Here is a 26122-nt window from a genome sequence, read left to right as displayed (position 1 = left end):
TTGGTCACCCCTAACTGCCCTCCCTTGGAGACCTTGTCCCTCCCAACTGCCCTCCCCTGCTGGCCATCTTGAAGTGGCCATCTTGTGTCCACATGAGGGCAGGATCTTTGACCACATGGGTGCAGCCCTCTTGTGTGTTGGAGTGATGGTCAATCTGCATATTACTCTTTTATTAGATAGGATAGAGGCCTGGTGCACGGGTGGGGGCCAGCTGGTTTGCCCTGAAGGGTGTCCCGGATCAGGGTGGGGGTTCTCTTGGGGCATGGGGCGGCCTGGGTGAGGGGCCTGTGGTGGTTTGCAGGCTGGCCATGCCTCCTGGCAACCCAAGCGGAGGCCCCTGTATCTGGGGTTTATTTATCTTCTACAATTGAAACTTTGTAGCCTGGAGCAGAGCCAAGCCTTGTGCTTGCTCCATCGCGGCAGCCATTTCTGTTGGGGTTTATGTATCTTCTATAATTGAAACTTTGTAGCCTTGAGTGGAGGCCTAGGCCAGCAAGGGCAGGTGGAAAGCTTTGCTTCCTCCTTTGCTGGGGAAACCCATGCCTCCCTCCTGCTCTCTGTGGCGGTAGCCATCTTGGTTGGGTTTATTTGCATATTCACTCCTGATTGGTTGGTGGGCATGGCTTGTGGGTGTAGCAGAGTAACGGTTAATTTGCATATTACTCTTTTATTAGATAGGATGTTTAGCTTATTACCTAACGTTGATTTTTCATATTTCTCTTAAATAATACGTTTCTTCTGGAAAGACTTTGTAATCAATTTGGCAGCAGCAATGCACAGGGCCAAGCTATACCCCAAATTCTGAGTCATTGCTGGTGTTCTGCCTTGGTCCTCACTTCTTTGCATATTTTAGCTCAGCAGATTAGTTTCTGCCCATGATTTTATCACATCCCTTAACAGTGATCAGTTCTATTTCATTGAATGAAACTAACCATAGTGTAGGAGATTGAGCACAACATAGTACAGGTGGTTCTCTCAACATGTCCTATCTTCCACCAACAAACTTTTGTTCACATTGCAACTTGATATGTCCTTTCTTCAGTTTACATATAATTTTCATACCCAACATGTTCATATTTGATTAATTATATTTGTATTTATCTCATTCCTGACTTTAAATGGATTTTAATTCCTAATCTTTAACTTGTACAGTTCCATCATCTTAGAGATCCTATAGTTTATTTTACTATGAAGACATTCAACAATTTTCTATTTTATTAAAAAGAAATCTATCTGAGTTTCTTAATGTCTCATTTCCTTACACAATAAATTAGTGTATAAATATAATTCTTCATGTGTTTAATATAAATATTTTGAACTCAGAAGTCAAGCCAAATTAGAGTATTTTAAATCCTCTTTTATTCCACTTGTGACTTACCTTAGTAGAAACATTAAATTATTGATTGTTCTTTCTATCTCAGGCATGTTAAATCTTTTTTTTCCCTCAAAATCCCCCATTGTTGTTTAAACATGCTTAAATCTCTTCAATCCTTGAAAATCTTACTTAAACCAAAATATTATATGCACTGCCCTGTATCTCCTCTTCTTCAGTGACCTACTTTCTGATTTTTTCTCTTTTTTGGCAGTTACTGGTTTCATTTTACTTTCCCATTCTTTAATCTATTTCAATGTTATTTCTAAGTGCTTCACTCCACTAAATTAACTTTTGCTAAAATAACCAAGGAACTCTCTGTTGCCAATCCAAAGATATTATTCCATTCTCCTTCTATGCATTTTTTTTATTTTGGTAAATCACTACAGGTGACAACTTCCTCAATGAATATTCTCTTGCCTTGATCTCCTCAGCACCTCAGTTTGCAGATTCTATTCCTTAATTTAATTTGATAATTCTTTTTATAAATTTATCTTTATTGTTGAAAATATTACAGATGTCCTCTTTTTTCCCCTATTGACCCCCAGCTCAGCCTCCCCCAAGGCCTTCACTGCACTATTCTCCGTGTCCAGGGGTTATGTATATGTGCACATAAGTTCTTAGGTTAATCTCTTCCTGCTCCCCACTCTCCTTTCCTCTGAGATTCTTCATCAGTCTATTCCATGCTTTTATGTCTATGGATCTATTTTGTTCATCAGTTATTTTGTTCATTAGATTCCACATATGAGTGAGATCATGTGATACTGCCTTTCTCTGACTGGCTTATTTCACTTAGCTTAACACTGTCCGGGTCCTTCCATGCTGTCTCAAAGGGTAAGAGATCCATCTCTTTTACTCTTTTTATGTCTCACTTGCAGGCTCAGTCTTCTCTGCCAGCCAGTGTTCAAAACTGTGCAAAACTTGACCCTAGGACTCCCCTTCCTCTATGACCATTTTCTCCTCCATCTGCTACTTTGTCTTCTGTATCCAGGAGGACTCCAAGATCTATATATTTTGTCTTGAAACTTCCACTGAACCCCAAACTTACATATCTAACTTCACATAACACCCATTTAGATGTTCCTTAGGTGTCTTTAACTTAATATATGTTATCTTTCCTCCCAAATACTTAACCTTCTTTCTGGTTCTCTCTCTCTCTCTCTCTCTCTCTCTCTCTCTCTCTCTCTCTCTCTCTCTCTCTCTCTCTCTCTCTCTCTCTCTCTCCGTGACCCAAGTTTAATCAGAAAGTAAGGAGTTAACCTAAATCTCTTCTTTACTTCCTATATTCCAGTAATGACCAAGTGTTATCCATTACACACACACACACACACATCTTGAATACTTACATTTCTTTCTATTTCCCACACTACTCTCCTATTACATGTACTGTTTCTAACATAGACTGTTGCTATGTACTCCTTCTCATCTAACTTTGCCACTGCTGATCTCCACGTAGCAGCCTCAGTGGTCTCACAATGCAAATGTGATTGTATCCTAAATCTGCTTCACACCTGCTTTCACTTCTCACTGCTCCCATAAGAAAGGCAAATATCCATGATCTCCTTGCATGTTAAATTTTTGCAACACCTGGAATCTGGACATTATCTAGAATTGTTTCCAGCATATGTCAGACACTATATCAGAGTAATTCAAGAAACATAATTTAAATAAAAAAGTGTCTTGGCCCTGTCAAAGCAAAAATTGCACTGGATAAATTTAAATAGGCATAGAAGACATTGATTGCTAATGTTTTTATAGCTAAAGCAAAGCGGATAATTTAGGCAATTTATGACCAATACAGGTAAAAATAACTTTTTGTTCACTTTCTCATTTTCTGCTTGGTTTTGGCCACCCGTGTTCTGATATTGTATTATCACTCCCACTAAAGATGTTACATTTTAAACTTTCAATTGATGTGTGTACCTTTATTCGTCACAAAAATTTTTAGTGTTATTCTTTATTGAATTGTGTTTATCTATTTTCAGTCACAGATTTACTAAACCAAAAACTGCATCTATTTTTTTTTTACCTAAAATAATTGTAATCTGCAGATAAACTAAAATTTTGATTTTGTTTGTATTTAATCCTCAATCTAAATATTAGGAAAAATTTTTCTTACCTTTGAAAGGAAGTAAACTTGTTCTAACTATTGTGTTACTGATTATTAAGATTATAAGTTTGGGCTGCTATTTGAGGTGTTTTAGCTGCTCTCTTTTAGAGTTTGAGCCATTGTCCAGTTAGGATGTTTCAGTTTCCCGGGAGAGCAAAGGTTTGCATTTCTTATCTCTCTTAGCCCTAATGCTATACTTGCTTTTATATAGCACTCACATACCTTTACTTTTTTCCTCCAGTAAAATTAGGATTTCTCTTCCCCTTTTATCATTGAAATAGTGCAAGAATTTTTATAAACATTGTTGTGCATATGCCTTTTTATGTTTTTATTAATTTTTAGAGAGAGGAATGAAGGGAGAGGGATAGAGAGATAGAAAAATCTATGAGAGAGAAACATCATATATTTGTTGCGTCCCACATGCCCCCCTTCTGGCGACCAAGCCCACAACCCGGGCATGTGCCCTTACCAGGAATCTAACCACAAACTCTTGGTTCCTGGGTCGATTCTCAACCACTCAAGCACACTGGATGGGCTGCACCTGCGTTTTAGTAGAAGTCATGGTACTATCACATTTATGACCTGGCCCATATAGGATTAAAAGCATGCTTATGCTGTAAAAAGATTGCATTTACATTTATTTGAAAATCATTTGGCTGTTTTAGCTTTTTATAACAGTGCAACCAGTATGATGAATATCTTATGTTTATAGCTTCAGTATTGTAATGTGTAAGAATTAAACTACGGTAAGGGATTGACAGAAGAGCTTTCCATAAGCAGATGCTAACCTTTTTCATGTTTGTGTTGTTCCAGGTCCTTCTGAATAAAACCCATTTCTTTCCCTTAGCAATGAAATCCTAGTAAAGCCCACTGAGAATTTGCAGTTGCATATAAAAACCATTCAATTTTATTGGTCCAGAAATCTTTAGTTTGTTAATGGACCTAAATGATAGATTTTCTGTTGTCCAGAGGCAGGCAGTGTCTCAGTGGAAATGTAGTCATTATTATTTGTAACATCCTTATTTGTAATGAATTACTCGCATCTCTTTAACCTGTATCTTTGAGTATCCTGGGGGTTGACATGACATCTGTCTTACAGTCAACCAAATTGGGAAAAATAACCTCTTGAAGTTTTACAGTGTCAATCGGTGTCCAGTGTCTGTCTCTATCAAATTAATGTTACTGTAATGTTGAAAGACAAAATTATACACATGAGGCACTCATGTGAGATATAAGCACAAAAGACCCTCCTTATTAATCTTGTTTATTTTTCTTTTTATTACCTTCTGTGATTTTCAACTTGTGCATTTTTGTGCATTGGGACACAGTTGAAATATATGTTAAATAAATCTGTACTATTCCTGGAAATATTGAGGAATTGCTATGAGAAAAATGCTATACAGATTTTGATTTTCTGTTTAGATGTTACTATTATTAATAATACAATAAAAGGTAGTATGAGTAAAGTAAATATAGTCAGTCCATCTTAATATTGTAGGATCACATGGAAACTAAGGATTGTCTTTCTTATGTGTTTTATTTTCCCCCCAGAAATCGAAAATATCCACGTATGACAAAATGTGGGCCTTTATGAGTAGCAGGAGGCAGTCAGTGCTCGTCAAAAGTAATGAAGAAGGAATCCAGCGAGTCCTCACCTCTGATTATGCTTTCCTAATGGAGTCAACAACCATCGAATTTGTTACCCAGCGGAATTGCAACCTGACACAGATTGGTGGCCTTATAGACTCCAAAGGTTATGGCGTTGGCACCCCCATGGGTATGTTTTATGTCAGCCACTTGTTCTTTGCTCATTAATCTTAGTTGCTGTGAGAAGGGGATAAAAATGGTGCCTCCATAGGCCATTACGAGTTTTGTTTTTAATGAATGCATCTTGCTACATTCTGTTACTGTGGAAAATCAGGGAAGCAATTTAGACATCTGCTTCTAAATGGATAAGTAACAAAAGAAAATTTTATTTCTACCAAAATGGTCAGTAGACATTTTTACTGAATCAATGTTTAAAAATCCTACAGCATCCCCCTAAAAGTCCTTTTTAATCTGACATTTAAAAAAAAATGTTTTACAGATCAAATGAAGCTTTTGCAACTTTATTTTTTGTTTTCAAATTTGTGGCTTAGTGTGTTGTATTTGAGTTAGAAAATTAATGAAAAGAATGAGCAACAAATGGTTTAGTTGAATATTTATTTCTTTTAAGAGAAAATACATATAGTAAACTATTCCTGTAACATAGCTAGAATATTTGACATGCAGGATTCATTATTTTTAATATCCCCTTTCTTCCATATGACAAAATTATTTTTAATAATAATTATGAAATGAAATAAGTTGCCAGAAAAGACAAAAACTAAAATTTTGTCTTATTGAACTTCATATCCATATCCATATCCATATACATCCTATTAATAAAAGAGTAATATGCAAATTGACTGTCACTCCAACACACAAGATGGCTGCCCCCATGTGGTCAAAGATGGCTGCCCCCATGTGGACACAAGATGGCCACCACAAAATAGCCTGCAGGGGAGGACAGTTGGGGGCAACCAGGCCTGCAGAGGAGGTCAGTTGTGGGGGACCAGGCCTGCAGGGGAGGGCAGTGGGGGGGACCAGGCCTGCAGGGGAGGGCAGTTGGGGCAACCAGACCTGCAGGGGAGGGCAGTTAGGGGTGACCAGGCCTGCAGGGGAGGGCAGTTGGGGCAACCAGGCAAGCAGGGGAGGGCAATTAGGGGCAATTGGGCTGGCAGGGGAGCAGTTAGGCATAGATCAGGCTGGCAGGGGAGTGGTTAAGGGGTGATCAGGCTGGCAGGCAGAAGCTGTTAGGGGCAACCAGGAAGGCAGGCAGGCGAGCAGTTGAGAGCCAGCAGTCCTGGATTGTGAGAGGGATGTCTGACTGCCCATTTATGACCGGGCAGTCGGACATCACTCGAGGGGTCCCAGATTGGAGAGGGTAGGCTGAGGCACACACACCCCCGTGCACGAATTTCATGCATCGGGCCTCTAGTAGTTAAATAATAGAACTCATAATTTCTAAATTTCTAAAATAAGTAAATTTGACCTATACTTAATATAAAACTTTAAACTGGAGGTTATTTTATTTGCTTATTTGTTTTGTAAATACAATGTACCAGTGTACTATCTTGCTTTGAGGAAATGTTTGCTAAAGATAAATTAAAATAGTATATTATAAAAATCTCAAAAAACAACTGGGATATTTCAGATATGAGAACTATTTTTAAAAGAAAGATAATAGTTGAATTAGTTGTAAGGAAACTCTCTGTTACAGTTTATTGCAACCATATATAGAACAAACTTTGATCTCTCCTTGCCCTTGGCCCTGTTTAGTGAAAGTTATTGACTTATCAAGAAAACATAAAATAATTTAAAATAATACATATAAAGTGTATTTTAATGTAACTTTAAATTGAGGAAAATACTGGGGACAGCACGTGGAATTTCTATTTCCTCTATTTAATTTACAGATATGATGAGAACAAAACAAACTATAAGCCTTAGGGTGTACATTTTTTTTCCTTTTATCTGATCAACTTGGCTAATAGATCAATTATTTACTTCTGAAAAAAGCTGAGTTATTTTGGAAAATATTTATTGATATTAGCAAGGTCACTTTCATAAGAAACTTATAAAAATCAAGTTGGATTATATATCTGAGTGGAATTATTTTTTTGTAGTTTTTCATTAGTGTGATATAATAGTGTAATATATTAGTGTTTTGATTAAAATTATTTTAAACAATTAGGCAAAAGCACATAATAAATTTTATAAGGACCTTGTAATTTTAATGTAAATTTATCAGCATATACAAATAAAAATTTAAAAGGTCTGAATAATGCTTGACTTACCAAATATGTAGATGAGGAATAATATTATAGAGCATTCTTCTTTATATTCATTGCCAAATAACATTGACTTTAAATTTTTTTAATATCACATTATTACTAAAAAGTACTTAATGCATTTAACATATATTTTGTTTTTAGACTAAATGGATAAAATTGAACACTATAATATAATTTTAAAGGAATGAATATTCAAATCACTCTCCTGTAGGTATCACAATATACTTTTTATTTCTCTAGTTCAGATAACATTTCTTCTCTTTGACCTGATAGCATTAAGTTCTTAATGTTAGTGAATTATACTTCATTCATTCATAATATGACATAAATCCAAAATTATTTTGGGTTCTGGCTCATTTGGTTGGAGCATCATCCTGTGCACCAGAATTTCATGGGTTCAATTCTGGGCAGGTCAGGTACCTAGGTTGCAGGTTCACTCCCAGTCGGAGAGCATATAGGAGGCAACCAATCAATTCTCTCTCTCTCTCTCTCTCTCTCTCTCTCTCTCTCTCTCTCTCTCTCTTTCTCTCTCCTTCCTCCTTTTCTGAAAAATCAATAAAATTATTTTTAAAATAAATTAATTAACTAACATAAAATAAAATTATTTTAATTCAATACATTATGAGTGAATGGTAACTCATATAACTTCATCAAAGAATTTTATTTGGGGGAATAAAATTTCACATTTTATTCCCCCAAATACATTACTTCTGAGAAAAAGATGTTAGGCACTAATTTATGATTTTCTGTCATACCACTGATAGAAATATGGCTTCATGAGTTATTTATATTTATTTAGTCACTAATAAACACAATGACATGCAATTGTAGTACTTGAATGAGATTCTGAATTACCAAAACTTTCAGCTAACATAGTCTGCATTTCTCAGCTAGTTAATTAGCATTTATCTTTTATGTCAATGTTGTTCAAGTATACTGGAGATTATTTGTAATATGTTATATTTATTTAGTTTTAAATTTTTGTTAATTATAAGGAAAAAATAAACAAAATAAAATAATGCATTTAGGTGTGAGCAAATTTTTATTGGAGGATCTCAATCATTTGCTGCAAGAGTTAATGAGATAAATATATTCAAAGGGTAAAATGTAATATGGGATCAATCTCTGGAAATTTAGAGCATTATCAGAAATTCCCCAAGAGTTTGTGTTTATATCTGCAGGAGCCATAATCCATAATGAAAATTTTAGCTATACTAATATTATAAGTGTGATCAAAGAGAGGAACTCCCTTTGTTTATAGAATAGCTCAGATTTTCAAATGTTGTCATAGAGGCACATGTAGTTAAGCACAGAAGGTTAAAATATAAAATACTATGTCTTTTGGTGTGGGAAATCATAAATATTTCAAAAATTATACATATTTTTCCTCCTAAAAGTCCATGCATCTTCTTAGCATGCTAAGCCTCCTCCTGTGTGATTCATCTTTAGAAGCCCACCATCACCATTCATCACTCTTGAGTGTGATGATTACTGACCAGTGTGTTGTGAAATTGCTGAATGACTCAGATATAAGCTATTTAATTAGGGAAGCTCTCTATACACAAAAATACCTTAGCAGAGCTATCAACAATAATGTGAAGATAAACGCTAAATAAGCATAAGCTGCTTTAATTAAGCTTGGCTGACATTAAATCTCTTTCATAATTTTCCTGACTACAGCAATGTTATTTTAATGTGGTATCTACTGAAGGCAGAGTTTTGAAGTTGTAGGTGTTCTTACTCATAGTAAGTTATTTGAACTTCCTATTTCATTCAAAAGAATTAAGAAAAGCCCAGGCCTGGTGGTTCAGTTGGTTAGTGCATAGTCCCCTACGAAAAGGTTACAGATTGGATTTTCCCAGTTGGGCGTGTATGGAAGGCAGCTGATAGATGTTTCAATCTCTCTCTCTCTCTCTCTCTCTCTCTCTCTCTCTCTCCCTTTCTCTTCTCTCCCCCTTAACTCAATAAAAACATCCTCCAGTGAGGATTTTAAAATAATTAAGCAAACAACAACAACAACAACAACAACAACACTGGATGGGGTAAAGCCAAAAACAGAAAATCACAGCAGTTTTCATTAAGGGCTATTTAAAATGTGTGCACAGTTGCAATCTTGCCTCTTAATTCACTGTAGGTGATAATCTCTTTACCCAAACAGGGAACATTTCTACTTTAATAGCATTTTTGACTATATTGCCTCCCTTCTGACTGCTCATACTAAAAGCCTTTTTGGCTTCTCTCTTTCGAATGTTGAGTGCATATTGCACTTTGAGGACTAGGCAGACTCAGCAGTCCATGAGCTGGTAGGAAAGCAGCAGTATAGGAAAAAATCCATTAGGGCCAGTTTGTGTTACTTTGCTTTGCTGTGTTCACTTTGGTAGAAATAGTGTAAAGCAACTGAAGGGTCTCATTAAAACTATTTTACTTTAACAATAAGCTAGCTGCACCCTTCATTCTTTTTTAGCTCCTTGCAACTTTAATAACATAAGTGAATTATGTGTCAGCAGAGAAGAGGACTGAGAAAATTGTATTCATGTTTCTCCATATTGTCAATGATGCTAAGTGTTCTATGATCACATTTGTTTGCATTTTACTTGTGGGGTTAAATAATAGGATGTTTCAAACAGTTGGTGAGTAATTATTTCAGTGAACAAAATCCAAAGTGGCAATGTAAACATGAATGTAAATTGAATATATTTATAATGCCTTTAAATGCTAATATTGAATTTCAAAGACAATTTATCACATACAAAATTGTTATATATATTTTATTTCTATCATATTTACTATCTATATCATAAAAGGCCTGTGGTCATGGGGGTCACAACCAAACAACCGGTCACCAGGAGGTGCATGGAGCACCTCTTGCAGGCTGGGAATTACAGCGAGGTGGGACCCACGCAGCTGGTGGCGGGAGGCGGCGGCGCGTGGGGGAAGGGCGTGAGCTGAGAGCATCACAGGGCACCTGCAGCGTCCATGGAGCATGTAGGCATCGCAGAGCAGCGGACGTGGCCCTGATGGCAGGCTAGGCCTCGGGGACCCTACACGTGCACGATTTAATCATGTGCTGGGTCTCTAGTTTAATTATAAATAGGAAGGTACATTCTTATTTCATAATTAGATTTTAATGTTACCTTTATAAACTGTTTTCTAACATTTTATATTAAGAAATACAGAATAGATGCTCAAGTAACTTTCATCTCATTATAATGCCCTTACACATAATCTACCTAAAGTAAAGAAAAAAAAAAAAGCCACAATAGGTTATATCATTGACTCTTTATGGTAGAAGTATACCACTTTGACACAGAAACACTTTGAAATGTTTCTTTACTTTTATTTTCTAATGTTAAATGTGTAAGATCTCACTGATTATTTTTTCTCATTATTTGATGAAGTAAAAGATGTAGAAATAGTACTAGGGGAGTCATGATCCTAATGGATTTTTTCCTAGACTGCTGCTTTCCTACAAGCTCATGTTGTTTGTTTAAAGCATATGCCAGTGTTTATAACAATAGAAATCAGCATGAGAAGCATGTTTTCCTCATTTTGCTCACCATCCATTTCTAGAATTCCCAATTCATCATACAATAAGTACTGTAATACTCATCATTATAGATGCATAAAATTGCCAGCCTTCAGTTCTTCAACTTTACTGAAGTGAATCAATACATTTATCTTCATTAGTTGAACATAATGCACAAAAATTGATGCAAATTATTCATTTTTTCTGCAGGTCAAACCTTCCATTAAAATGTATTCTATTTTTTCATTGCACAAGTAGCACAATTTTAATGTTGGTGATGTGATTTTGAAGGCAAAATCGAGATCTAATAATTCTCAGAGCCTGAATTAAACAACAAAAAAGTCAAGTTACACCTGTAGAAGCTGTACATTTCTCCCATAGTTGTTAAAGTCTACATTTCAAGTCACTGAAAACAGAGGGGCCTCAGTAAGCTATGCCTGCTCAACAGACATCATGAATCATGAACCGACTTTGTATGTTAGAATCTAGAAAGCTTCCAGTGGGAATTTGATGAATTGTGAGCATCAGTGTGAGCAGCCTTCATTAATATTGTAAATGCTGACCAAATGGTATGCAAATAATGCATAGAGATAATTTTCATGAAAACAGTTCAGATAGATTTTATATGCAAAGATTCAATTATTGAATCTATTTAGTAAGCATCTTATGTTGATTAGTCCAAGGTCATGGGTTCAAATTCTATTATAGATGAGCTAGCCAGATTGACTATGTCAGACTGTCATCTTTTAGTTAGCAGGACTAAGTAAGATCAATAAGTAACACTTGTTAGAAAAAATGTGTCAAAGCATAGAGGTAAATTTTGTAATTACTAAATTACAAAGACAAATGCCTTGCATCTGCTGGCACTCATGTGAAAGGAATTTTCTCATAGACTCTGTGGCCTTTGCCGTCAGATGACTTATGTATAAACTAGAGGCCTGGTGCACGAAATACATGACGGGTAGGGTCCCGAGGCCTGGCCGGAGATCAGGGCCAATTGAGGCCTTCCTTCCCCTGGCTACCAGCTGCCGGCCAGGGCCTTCCTTCATTCTGCACCACCACCTGGTGGTCAGTGCACGTCATAGCAAGCAGTCTAACTCCCAAGGGGACAATTTGCATATTAGCCTTTTATTACATAGGATACTACTTCTATCTCTGTATCCCAGGTGTCCTGGGTACAGTTACTGATCCTTCCTTAGATTCAGAGTCCTCATCTGTAAATTGATAGAATTATGTCTACATAATTGGAATGTGATAAGAATTAAACTTATAGTATTTGGATCAGAACATATGTATCACAAAGAATTCAAAAAAACTGCCTTGAGGAACTGTTTTATTTTTATTTTTTTAAATATATTTTTATTGATTTCAGAGAGGAAGAGAGAGGGAGAAAGAAAGAGAGATACATCAATGGTGAGAGAGAATCATTGATTGGCTGCCTCCTGCAAGCTCACAATTGGGGATGGAGCCCACAACCCAGGTATGTGCCCTTGACCTGAATGGGACCCAGGACACTTCAGTCTGCAGGCTGACACTCTATCCACTGAGCCAAACCAGCTAGGGCCTAAAGAAATGTCTTATAATAATTGAAAGGATGTATTTGTGGTTTTAAGTTATTTGTATCATACTCTTTTTGCTTTCTATTTTTATATGTTCAGAAATATTGAATATATTGTAGATAAAGTGGACTGTTAATATCACCCATTCCTAACCAGTTAGAAGTCTTTTCTTTTGGAACCTAACTAAAGTTTTACCATCAGTCAATAGGCATATTGTAGTTAGTTAACCATAATTTAGGAGAAAGTTATTCTCTACTTTACAAGCATAAGAAAAGTCCTATTATAGGGCATTATCTAAATAAGTAAAGTGAAGTTTTTCCTTCTTTAAAAGTTTCCTGAGTGTTTACTAAACAGAGTCTAAGAGGTATTCATAGAAGGTTATCTCTGGAGACATAAACGCTTCCTTTGTATTTGGTCAATCTATAAGAAACTTTATCACTCTTCAACCTGCTTAGCTGTGTAAGATAATGAATACAAAATATAGGTACACATCATTCCTTTTCTTGAGAGACAAATGTGGAAAAACAAATACAATACAAAACAGGGGAAATACAACATAAACAGGCGCCCTGTTATATAATATAGGGTCGCAGATTGGTAGAGTACATTGAGGACCAAAGCTGTCAGACCAAATTTAAAATAAGCACTTGAGTTCTACCTTAAAAGATGGGTATTTTACTCTCTTTAAAAAGTTATCTCCTCTCTCATTTTGGGGGGTTCTTTATGATTAACTATGATGATGATTTTATTTAAACTCATCTAACTTTTATAATTCATTTATTAAAGTTTAATATTGGGTTTGAAATGAAAATAGTACAGTTAGAAAAGTATTCCTGACATTTCCATGCTTACTACTAGTCAAATGATTACTCTGCAAATGAAAAATTGTAAGGAAGGAAGGGTTTCCAGGATAAAACCATTTCTATTTTCATACTTAGCATCAGAGAATATCCAGGGAAAAAGTGTGACTACAAATCTACTTCACCAGCCACTTTTAACTAATGCATATGGAATAGGTCAAAAGCAGTGAACACAGTTTACTTTTTCATTATATGCTGATAACATTCACCTTTCCTATTCTATTTTTCATGTGAGTTAAGGGATATTCAGAATATGAATAAAAGGCAACTGGATAAAACACTGTATAATTTGATTACTTTTATTGATACATTTGCATGCCTCATATAAGCATCTCCCTTTGTGACCTTAAATACTTAAATATTCTCCTGAGAATTGTGCAGCTAGACCTTTCATTAGAATGTATTTCCATTACTTTTCCTTGAGATCATAAAGACATTGCATTTTGATGTCTACAACATTTTGGGAAAAAACACAACCTCTATCTAATTTAAACCAGTTTTTTATTTTGAATGTAGTTACTTAAGCTTAAAATTTACTCTCTCTACAATGTCCTTAGTGGTACATGACTATATCTATATCTATATCTATATCTATATCTATATCTATATCCATATCTACATCTATCTATACATATCTATATATGTATATATATTTGCTCCTTAAAACTGTATAGTATCCACTTTGTGAATGAGGTTTTTCTTTTACCTCTTTTCTCTCATTTCCACATTAATGGTGGCATTTATATTTAACTTTATTTCACTATGACTCTAATATCTTATACTTAGTTCTATTCTTTATATCTAGAAGAAATGAAAGAGGTGGGTTAGGGATGCTCTCATTATTATTTTCCTTTCCTGTATATAACCTCCTAAAACAGGAATATACTTATAGAGAGAGAGAAAAAAAAATGGGGGGAAAGAGGCAAAAGGCGGCCAAAAAGGAAAAAGAATTATTGTCCCTACCATTATTTTTAAAGTAATGCAAACTTTTTTTTTGTGGATCTACTCATAAGACTAAGATAATTTCTTCTGTTACATGGTTTCTATAATATTGTGTTCTTTATTATCACAACGGACCTTATATTTGCAAAGAGTTGTTCGATTGTTGTTGTTGCAGTGAAAACTAGAAAGTCAGGGCTCGTGTTATGACATTCACCATTCTATGCCTAGCATCTAGCATCTGTGCTAAGTAATATTTGTGCATGTAATAATCCTATATAGTAAAGAGCTAATATGCAAATGGTCATCACACCCTTGCACCCTCACTCCCTCATGCCAGGGCCCTGAGGCTGGGCTGGGGAACCTGAGGCTGTACCCCCAGCCCTGGCACCAGGCTGGGGGACCTGAGGCCAGGCCCCTTGCCTGGCACTGGGCTGGGGACCTGAGGCTGAGCCCCCCGCCCAGCAGGCCTTGACAGGGGACCTGAGGCTGTGCCCCCCCGCCCAGCGCTGGGCCAGGAGACCTGAGGCTGTGCTGGGGGACCTGAGGCCACACCCCCCATCCAGTGCCAGGCTGGGGGACTTGAAACTGTGCCCCCTGCCCTGCAGGGCTTGATGAGGGTGGGGCTGGCTGGGTCTGGGTCTCACACCATTTTGAGGCACACGCAGGTGAGTGGGCTCTGAGTCCTGTGGTGTGCCCCAGACTCTGATGGGAGGGAGATTTTCATATACATTTTACTAATTTTCTTTCACCTCTGACACTTCTATTATAGAGAAAAGGCAAATAGCAATATTAAAATATTTCCTCTAATTAGTTCCCTTTTAATGTGCATGAATTTCATGCACCGGGCCACTAGTTAATAATAATAAATAACAACACATGATTCAGACATGGTCCGTGCCCTCATGACCCTCATATCATCATCTAGTAGGGAAAGAGATATAGAAAAACATTGTACTATGATTAACCAAGTGATGTACTGGAATATTGACAATGTGATATGGCACCAAAGAAGTGGGATGCTGTATGTCTCTGTGACAGTCAAGGATAAACATGCAAAGTAGCAGAAGTTTACCTGGAGGAGGAGAAGTTCAACCAGAAAATGGGAGGAAGTACGAAAGCAAAGCTGTTTAGGCAATGGAAAATACAACTAATTTGTATTGCTGTCAAGTTAGGTAAATACGAGGAAAAGCATAAAATCAGAGAACAACCCTCGGAAAGGTTGAAGAAATGAATTGCTTGACATATTTAGGAATGAGTTTTTTATTCTATAGCTTTAGGGCATCACTGAAAAATTTTAAGCAAGGAATTATGTTCATAGATTTACAATGTGGAAAGATTACTAGGTATCATTGAGATTGGATCACTTTTATCTGTCATTTACCATTCTGTGATTAAAATGTTATGAGTTGATAATTTGTTTTCAAAATAAGACTACTCTTATTTTACTCTTAGGATTGTCACTCATGAATTTTTTAGACTGTCAAATTGAGGGTTTTCGATGAGTGCCTTCAAAAGAAAATACAAGGAGTTATGACAACTCCACGCTAGTTTAGTTTTTGTCTAAAAGGGAGTCAGAAATAGGCCTCAGGAAGTGATTAGTTGCTACACATAGTAAATACTTCATTTGAAGTGCTTCATTTTACTAATTTTCTTTCATCTCTGATATTTCCATTATAGAGGAAGGGCAAATAGCAATATTAAAATATTTCCTCTAATTCCCTTTTAATATGCATGAATTTTGTGCACCAGGCCACTAGTATTACATTCTATATAATAAAAGAGAAACATGCAAATTGACTGTACTTCTGCTACATCCACAAGCATGCCCACCAGCCAATCAGGAGCGAGTATTCAAATTAACCCAACCAAGATGGCAGTTAATTTGCATATCCAGGCACAGAGTGAAGACTGAAGACAGCATAGAAGGAAGCCAAGTGCTGCAGAAGGGAGTGAAGCTGCAGAGAAGCAAGTGGGGCAGTGGAGAAGGGAGGGAAGCAGGCAGGGTGGCAGAGAAGGGAGGGAAGCAGGTGAGGTGGTGGAGACCTCTGCAGGAAGCCCTATTCTTGCAGGAATCTTCCTGCAACGGGCCTCTAGTAATAATATAACAATGTAAGAATTGAAGATGATGGTTCCAGCAGACATACTCAGGTCTTTTGGGCTAGTAGGTCTTTTACATATGAAGGCACTGACCAAAGGAAATCACTAACTGTTGATATAGATACAAATAATTTATAAATGTTTTGACCATCTAACTTATTATAGATGATCAATACTAGATGTGTCAACTAAATCTGCTTATGGATTCTTTTTATTTTATTCAATTTAATAACATGAGAAAATGTCCAATATCAGAAGTCCTACCTTGACATATTTTGGCTATATCATAATTAATATATTATACTTTATTCAAGATCTCATTCAAAAAGCATTTGTTGAATGCTTAATGCATGATAGGCAGCATGTTAGATACTGGATGAAATAATGTGAATAATGGATGATTGATTACCTATAACTGACATGTAGCCTAGTTTTAAGGGCTTCAAGTTTTAGGTAAATGTTTGAGAAACATTTATTTGACTCAATTTTTTGAGAGAAGATAAATAATTAAGAAATTATTGAAGTTTTTGAGGCCAGTCGTTGGGATACTATATCCTTAGTGAACATGGTATAGTCTCATACCCACAAGACATGTAAATTACTATATTTTAGAAATTTCACAATATCTTGAAGTATGAGGAACTAGAAGAAACCTAAAATTATAAGTAGTCTCTTTCATAGAAATATCTTCCCAGGCCCAAAGAGAGCAACTAATTCTGTGTCATACACAGAATGTGTTATCATTAACAATGATTTCAATAACTATCTTAATATATAAAAACCCAGGGTCCGTAATATCCAAAACGACCAAAGGTTCGACCAACCAGAAGTCAGTGCTGCATTGCTGTGGTGACCCAGCACTGACTGCCGCTGCTGCAGGCACCCGGACCCAGCACTGACTGCTGAGGGGGCTGCAAATCAGGCCCAAAGAGAGGCCTGGAGGGAGAAGCAGGGTCTGATTCATAGCCTCTGTGGCAGCTGTTGAGCAGCACTTGCCTCTCTCTTTTGCTCCAGGCCTGACCAGCATCTGCACCTCTCTTTCTCTCAGGCCTCTGCTGGGCTGCTGATCAGCCCCGCCTCTCTGATCAGGCCCATTGATAGGCCTGGAGATGCTGACTGGCATAGAATCCGGCTAATCAGAACCAAATCTGGGTGAAGTGGGAGGAGCCAATGGCTGCCTCAGAAGTGGAGCTTCTGACACTGACTGGCATAGAAACTGACCAATCAGAACCAAATCTGGGTAAAGTGTGAGGAGCCAATGGCTGCCTAGGAGGTGGAGCTCTTGACACTGACTGGCATAGAAACTGACCAATCAGAACCTAATCTGGGTGAACTTCGAAGGCAGAACCTAAGGTGGGGGCTGAGGAGGGGTTTTAAGGGCAACAGCTGTTTGGTGTAAGGTGTAAGAAAGCGGTTCAATTTTTTAATGACCTGTTTGGCAGTATAGTGCATATGGCTGGCTATCAGTCCAGATATAGGGATAATGTATTTTTCTCTGCCAAGAGCATCTCCTCCTGATGAAAAAGGTGTCCCCCCATTTAAGCAATCCTATCCTATATAATCTATCTATACTACTAAAAGGGTAATATGCTAATTAGACCTGGTCAACTGGCCATCTTCCGAACGTCTGAGTTCCTTCCGGACAAAGGCATGGTGGTAGGGGCTGAGGCAGAGGCCATTAAGGGCAATCACGCTGGTAAGGGAGGGCAGTTGGGGGCGATATCAGGTTGGCAGGGGAGGGCAGTTGGAGGCAACCAGGCTGGCAGGGGACAGCAGTTGGGGGCAAGATCAGGCTGGCAGGGGAGGGCAGTTGGTGGTGAGATCAGGCCTGCAGGGGAGAACAGTTGGGGTCGAGATTAGGCCGGCAGGGGAGGGCAGTTGGGGGCAACCAGGCCGGCAGGGGACAGCAGTTGGGGGCAAGATCAGGCTGGCAGGGGAGGGCAGTTGGGGGTGAGATCAGGCTGGCAGGGGAGGGCAGTTGGGGGCGAGATCAGGCCTGCAGGGGAGGGCAGTTGGGGGCAATATCAGGCCGGCAGGGGAGGGCAGTTGGGGGCGAGATCAGGCTGGCAGGGGAGGGCAGTTCAGTGTGAGATCAGGCTGGCAGGGGAGGGCAGTTGGGGGCGAGATCAGGCCTGCAGGGGAGGGCAGTTGGGGGGGGGTATCAGGCTGGCAGGGGAGTGCAGTTGGGGGCAACCAGATTGACAGGGGAGGGCAGTTGGGGGCAAGATAAGGCCGGCAAGGGAGGGCAGTTAGGGTCAATCAGGCAGGCAGGCAGAGGGGTTAGGGGCAATCAGGCCAGCAGGGGAGGGCAGTTAGGGGTGATTAGGCAGGCAGGAAGGTGAGCGTTTAGGAGCCAGTGGTCCCAGATTGCGAGATGGATGTCCAACCGCCGGTTTAGGACATCCCCCAAGGGGTCCCCGATTGGAGAGGGTGCAGGGTGCAGGCTGGGCTGAGGGACCCCCCCCCCCCATGCACGAATTTTGTGCACCAGGTCACTAGTGAAATATAAAACAAAGAAAACTAAAGTTCTTTAGAAGGTGGACGAAGAGGATTATGAAAAACAGCAATACTTACATAAAATTTTAACAATATATTTAAAGGATGTGGGTGCTATTAGAAGGAGCAAAGGGTTGTGCATTTTTAAATTTTTTGTAAATTGGTTTCAGCAATTTTGGTATACAAATATATTTAAGTAACTTTTATAACTCTTACCTTCCCAAAGTATCTTTAAAAGAGACTTCAAAGTCAGGCATGATGACCTGTTTTAAGGCAATCGGTGTGATGTGAATTCTTATGAGCAGATGTTTCATGAACCATATGGAGCTATAGAGGATGAAGAACATATAAAATTTTAACTTGATTTTTAATAATGTGTAAATTCAAAGTCAGGGTGGAAGATGTCTAGGCAGGGACCAGCAGAAAGATCTAAAAAGGAACTATTCCCTCCCCCCCACCCCCAAGAGAACTGATGTAGTAACAGTATTAATTATTGTTATCGAAGGCATTGCTTTTCAAATCAAGGTTAAAATCAAGTAATTGATGGAAACTTTAATATACGCAAAGGAAACAATTATTCCCCTAAAAATAAATTTAAGCATTTTAAACAAGTTTTTTTTTTTTCCTTTTATTCCTTTAATGGAGATTTATTAAGTCTTTATTTTGGTAGTGTATAATGTGAATTTTCAAGAGATTTATTTGATATGGAGTATTCTTCAAGCTTATCTGACCAAGGAATCCTTTAAAAATGAGACACAGATGTACATTTCCCATAAAGAGAAGAATGTGGGGAAAACCCAGTTTTAGAAATACTGGTATAATGGGTTTTAGAAAAATATATTTATAGAAAGCAAGAATGATTTTGTTTCTTATCTTTGCAATTGATTAAAGCATGCAGAAGCCTGATTTTAAAGAAACTTTTGACAGGATGGATGGGAGATTGCCAGTATATGTGATTTTAGCATAATTCACTAAAGCATGATAAGTATTAGACCACTTACTGTGCAACCTTTAAAGAAAAGCTTTTAATCAATCAATAAGCCTTCCCAAGAATTAAGTGTAATGCTGACCTCATTTACTTTGTAATTTCTGTATTATCTAGATATATGGAAATAGGACAAAAATGTTGGTATATACTTAAAATTGTTAGTTTGTAAAGAGTATGAAAAAGATAATCAAATAAGCATATCAATGTATTGTGTTTAGTAGACTTAGTCTTAGAACCAAGAATGCATAATAGCCCTAGCTGGTTTCACTCAGTGGATAGAGCGTTGGCATGTGGACTGAAGGGTCCAAGATTCAATTCTGGTCAAGGTCACATGCCCGGGTTTCGGGCAGAATCCCCAATGCGGGGCGTGCAGGAGGCAGCTGATCAGCAGTTCTCTCTCATCATTGATGTTTCAGTCTCTCCTCTCCCTTCCTCTCTAAAATCAATAAAAGTATATATATATATATATATATATATATATATATATATATATATATATATATATATGAATGCATAATAACATGGACCTTCTAGTCCACAAATAAAAACTTTAGAATAGAAGCAATAAAGGGAAGGAAGGGTGAGGAGGATAGGAGAGGAGAGATGGAAGGGAAGGGGACAAAAAAGCTCTGAAATATTTGGTGATATTTGTATTAATTGTGTATAATAATCACAGTTTATTTTTCTAAAGAGGTTTTAATCTATCTTTTGAGGGGTTCTAAAAAATTAAAATTTTATGTAAAATATTTTATCAAAATGTAACACTAAGGACATTTGGAGATAGTAATTATTGAGGGAATTGCAAATTGGTGCATTTGTAGTTTTTATGCTCGCATATATACTGTTACTGTTCATCGCTTGAAACGAACTGCCTCTGTGCCTCCTTTGAGTTCTCATTTTGAGCCCCAGGTTATATGCATCTGACATGTCAAGGGTCTTCACTATATAGTAATCATGTTTGTGTCTTCTCTCTCTCTCTCTCTCTCTCTCTCTCTCTCTCTCTCTCTCTCTCTCTCTCCCCCTTCCCATCCCTTCCTCCCTTCCCCCCTCCCTTTTCTGTAAGCTAGAATCTTTTTTATTTGGTAAATGGGATCTTTTGCCAACTTGTAAAAAGGCCATTTTAAAACCATAATAGTTCCTCACTATCAGTATAAATCATGTTTAAATAACCAAAGAAAGTCTCATTGCGATTGAGACTATAAAAGGACCAAAATTAAGAGATTGCATAGTGAAAAACTGAAGGGCTAGATTTAGCTGTGAAGGGTGTTTGGCTTATCCTGTATGATGATTTTTAAAAAATGATTTATTCATCAACATTTAAAGAGAGAATTTTAGACAAAATATTTCATGTGATCTCACAAAAACATTAAAATACCTAATAATTCTGTGTTGAAATTCTCACAGAGTTTTAATAAAACTGGAACTGAAAGTTATCTTTCTACATTGGATGTTGCAATGTTCCAGATATTTTTGCCTAACCTCCTTCTTCACTCAGTCATAGCGATCTGTCTGCCCCCTTAGCATTTGTGAATTGACTGCTAAGTGTACAATATATGTTGCTAGAGGTCTGGTGCACGAAAATCGTGCATGGGGGCAGGATCTGCTCAGCCCAGCCTGTGCCCTCTCCAATCTGGGACCCCTTGAGGGATGTCCAACTGCCCATGTGGTGAGATTGGGCCTAAACGGGCAGTCGAACATCCCTCTCACAATCCAGGACTGCTGGATGCCAACTGCTTGCCTGATTGCCAGCCTGATCACCCCCTAACCACTCCCCTGCCAGCCTGATCAACGCCTAACTGCTCCCCTTCCGGCCTGATTGCCCCTCCCCTGCCAGCCTGGTCACCCCCAACTGCCCTCCCCTGCAGGCCTGTTCCTCCCAACTGCCCTCCCCTGCAGGCCTGGTCACCCCCAACTGCCCTCCCCTGCAGGCCTTGTCCCTCCCAGCTGCCCTCCCTGCAGGCCTGGTCACCCCCAACTGCCCTCCCCTGCAGGCCTTGTCCCTCCCAGCTGCCCTCCCCTGCAGGCCTGGTTGCCCCCAACTGCCCTCCTCTGCCGGCCTGTTCCCCCACAACTGCCCTCCACTTGCTGGCCTGGTCCCCTCCAACTGACCTCCCCTGCTGGCTTGGTCCCTCCCAACTGCCCTCCCCTGTTGGCCTGATTGCCCACAACTGCCCTCCCCTGCTGGCCATCTTGTGGTGGCCATCTTATGTCCACATAGGGGTGGCCATCTCTGACCACATGGGGGCGACCATCTTGTGTGTTGGAGTGATGGTCAATCTGCATATTACCTCTTTATTATATAGGATGATGGGAATATTTAGAATTTTCTTGGTAGTTTTCTAATCAAACTTGCAAAAATGCACACCTGCCCTGGAGGAAGCCTTACCATGTGAAATCCCAGCTTCTCTCAGTTGCCGGTGACTGCTACCTCAGTTCTTTGCTTGCCAGCATCTGGACTGAGACTGAGCTGTGATTTGGGCAAAACACATAAGCTCTATCTGTCTAACTAATGGCTGTTCATTTTATTAGAGCTAAGCGCATGGGCTGTTCATGTCACAAGGATGATAAAAGATGCTTTTGTCTTTGATCTCAATATGACCTTGAGATTTTTCTACTACATGAGATTTCAGTCCATGTTTGACTCCAACTAGTATCTATATAGATATGCCTTCCAAAGAACATCAAATAATGTACCAAAGAATTAATACTTCATTGCTGAATTCTTGTTTCTGTTTAAGGCCTGGGTGGAGGGGGGGGGAATGTGCCAGGTGGAGGGGTCAATGGAGAAAAAAGGTGACATCTGTAATACTTTCAACAATAAAGATGAATAAATAAAAATAAAATAAAAATAGTTACTTAAACTACTAGTAAACAACAGAATCACAAAACATGACAATACTTTACTGTCATTGATTGTACGCCTTATATTATTCCATCCTGATAAAAACCTCAAAATGAGGTATATTAACATTGTAGCTTTGATTCAAATGGAATGCCATTTCCACATTATTACATTTACACTGGGAAACAGGTGTGGCAAGGTTTACCAGGAATGGGAAATGTTTATACATATAATAAGTGCTGGGAATAAGAAGCTCAGCTAGAAAGAGCAAAATTTACCCACCGTTTCTTAAAATATTGGTTACTTTTATTTATCTGTACCTTATTTTGAGAATTCAGTGAAGAATATTGTATTTGAAGACATTAGAATAAACATCCCAATGCAGTTCAGTGTATATGGTGAGTTCGCAATAAAACAATATTCTTTCAGTATCTCTCAGGATGAGAAATATGATGGCTCAAAACATAACATAGCTGGATCAAGAATTTTTCATATTTGAAAGTTTACTTATCAAGTCATTATCCACCAAAATGTTGCTTATAACTGTACTCCCAGAAAAGAAGCCACATTTTATACTAGCCACATGTGGCCCTTTTGCCAGTACTATCAGCACAAAATTTGTTTGAGATGCTATATTGAAATTGAAAGATATATTTGATAAACTACAGTTCTGCTTAGAATGGATTTTCCCCCTTAGTCAGATATTTACTTTGCAAGAAATATACATGGTTAATAAGTATGATAATTTAGAGTAAATGTGATCTTAAAGCTGGTGCTAGACTAGAATTAGTGAATTAATGAAAATTAGATATCTAAACAAGATGGCTTTAATTCATGGTTTTTAAAAACATGTGAGAGAGGCCAATAGCTCCAGGTTGTCACTCTTATATTATGTTAGTGGTGCCTCAATCATATTGTACTCCTTATCATAGGAAACATTTGTTGAGAGCCTGTGATGTGAGAAAAGATTGAGAATTAAGATAGATTATACAGATGATAGATAGATAGATACATAGATGATAGCTAGATAGTTCCTCTATTCCATAGAATTGTAATCTACTTAGGAAAATGGGTCACATTTTGAAAGGTAGATAGTAATAATACTAGGTGACCTAAGCTGAGTGTCCAGTGAGTGATCAACGTAGGAAATTCTACAGGCTGGGGTAGTAATTCCTTGATATTTGAAATGACTGAGGGGCAGAAATTAAACTGAACATTCCCATCAAAGTAGTATCTGAAAGAGCACATGAAAGAAACTGAGAAGCAGGACTTCCCCTGCTATAACTGAAATATTTGAGTTCTAATCATAGGAAAGAATAACACACCTTTTTTAGGAATGCTGTGAAAAATGTTATATAGAAACCATGTACTTAAACATTTCTTCTGAGTAGGTTAAGAATTATGTTTTTTTTTTTAAATAGCTATTTCTTTATACCTATCAGGCTGGATTTGGTAGATTTTCACTTCAACTTTTTTAACAGGCTACCTACTTCCTATGATTCTCCTTGTCTTTCTACTTTTAACTAGCATATTCTTGCTAAATGAATAATGTTGAATTAATCTATTACATTAATCAAATAAAAATAAAAACAGTGTATATAGTGGTATCCCTTATAAGGCAGAAAAGTTTCCTGACCTGGTTTGTGATTGTTCTTAGCAGAAATAAAGCTTTAGGTATAGTTGTAGGTATATTTAAATCAAATCAAATCACAGCAACATTGACTGCAAACTGAAATTAGTATTTTTCTGTAGCAGATTAAACTTTAGAAACAGGCTATTGCTGGGTGGTTGAAAGCAGTAAGACCAATCCCTTGGGACATATATTAAAAGATGTATGTAGCCCTAGCTGATTGGCTCAGTGGATAGAGCATCAGCCTGTGGACTGAAGGGTTCCAGGTTTGATTCCAGTCAAGGGCATGTACCTTGGTTGCAGGCTCGATCCCCAGTAGGGGGCGTGCACAAGGCAGCTGATCGACGTTTCTCTCTCACTCTTTATTCTTCTCCCTTCCTCTCTGTAAAAATCAATAAAAAATGCACATTATATATATATATATATATATATATATATATATATATATATATATATATATTTCAATATTAATCTATGATTCTGGGCAACCAATTAGAAAAGTTATTACTTATCACATAGTAGCTAATACAGGTAAATATCTACCCCCATCAGCATAAATGCTAAACTTCATTTATATTATTACTTCCACTGAAATGAACATTTCCTCCTAAAGCATAAAATGATAACTAAACAAATAACCTTAAAATTCTTACAATGCATTGATTTCCATAATGATATTTGAATGATCCAAATTTGTACAAAGCTGTTATTGCTGTTATTTATGTCAAATAAGAAAATAAATTATCTGCAAAGTATAAGCCACCCCTGAGTATGCCTTGTTCATAGTTGCCTTAAATTATTTCACTCACCAAAGAGAAATACTATTTTTCCATAACTTCTCTAAAAATAGAGGTTACCACTTTATCAATACTGTTTTCAGTGTAAAATTATTTTTAAACGTTAACCAAATATCTTTGTACTTTCCATTTCCTATTGTAAATGACTACTTACTGTTTTACTTATTTTCTAGTGCTCTGAATTGAGTCTGCCTTTTATAGGGAGATATTTTCTTTCATAAAGCAAAATTCATTTTACCCTTTAAAATCAGAAAGGCCATATTTATCTTATTAAACTTCTATTCTCTTGTTTTCCAGTGGTTTTTCTCTACTGGAAATAAGTACTGGCACACTTTGGAGCATTTGGAAAAAGCTCTGTCCTCCTCTCATCATGTTAGCCTTTAATTATGAAATGCTGGGTTCCTTGAAATACTTACCAGGCCCTCTCTTTTTCAGGTTCTCCCTATAGAGACAAAATCACCATTGCAATTCTTCAGCTGCAAGAGGAAGGCAAGCTGCACATGATGAAGGAGAAGTGGTGGAGGGGCAATGGCTGTCCCGAGGAGGAGAGCAAAGAGGCCAGTGCCCTGGGGGTGCAGAACATTGGTGGCATCTTCATTGTTCTGGCCGCTGGCTTGGTGCTCTCTGTTTTTGTGGCAGTGGGAGAGTTTTTATACAAATCCAAAAAAAACGCTCAATTGGAAAAGGTAAATGTCACCTTTTTACAATTTAAAACGATTGTTGTTATAATAAAAGAAACTATTTTTGATCTTTCCAACCAAGGGTAGTGCTTAGAAGTGTGACTTAATTGTCTTCTGTCATTCATTTATTACAAAGGTTCCCAGAGAGAACGCATGATCACCTTCATGATTTTTAATTTAAATGTAGTATGTTTAATTGAGCCAGCTTTGGGGCAAGTGACTATTTCTCCTCTATTGAAGCCTGAAAAAAAGAGCTGCTTGGAGTTCGTTGCCATTAGATTAGTGGAGGAATATAATTAAGGATGGAGGCAAAAATCAGAAACTATAATAATGAAGGAAAAATACTTC

At 37.8% G+C, this 26122-nt stretch overlaps 1 protein-coding gene across 3 annotated transcripts in view; it reads left to right on the top strand.

Annotated features, from left to right (window-relative positions):
• GRIK2 (glutamate ionotropic receptor kainate type subunit 2) overlaps positions 1–26122 on the top strand; it is a 592068-nt gene that overhangs the window by 552261 nt on the left and 13685 nt on the right. For all 3 annotated transcript variants that reach the window (XM_080666610.1, XM_080666611.1, XM_080666612.1), the window contains 2 exons: positions 5034–5259; positions 25530–25780. In XM_080666610.1, coding sequence (XP_080522736.1) covers positions 5034–5259; positions 25530–25780 — 477 coding nt within the window. The remainder of the gene's footprint in view (positions 1–5033; positions 5260–25529; positions 25781–26122) is intronic.

The sequence above is a fragment of the Plecotus auritus genome (genome assembly GCF_963455305.1).
Source record: "Plecotus auritus genome assembly, chromosome: 4".
Lineage (NCBI taxonomy): Eukaryota > Metazoa > Chordata > Mammalia > Chiroptera > Vespertilionidae > Plecotus > Plecotus auritus.
Note: the sequence above shows the minus strand (reverse complement) of the source record. Positions and strands in the feature narration are given on the sequence as shown.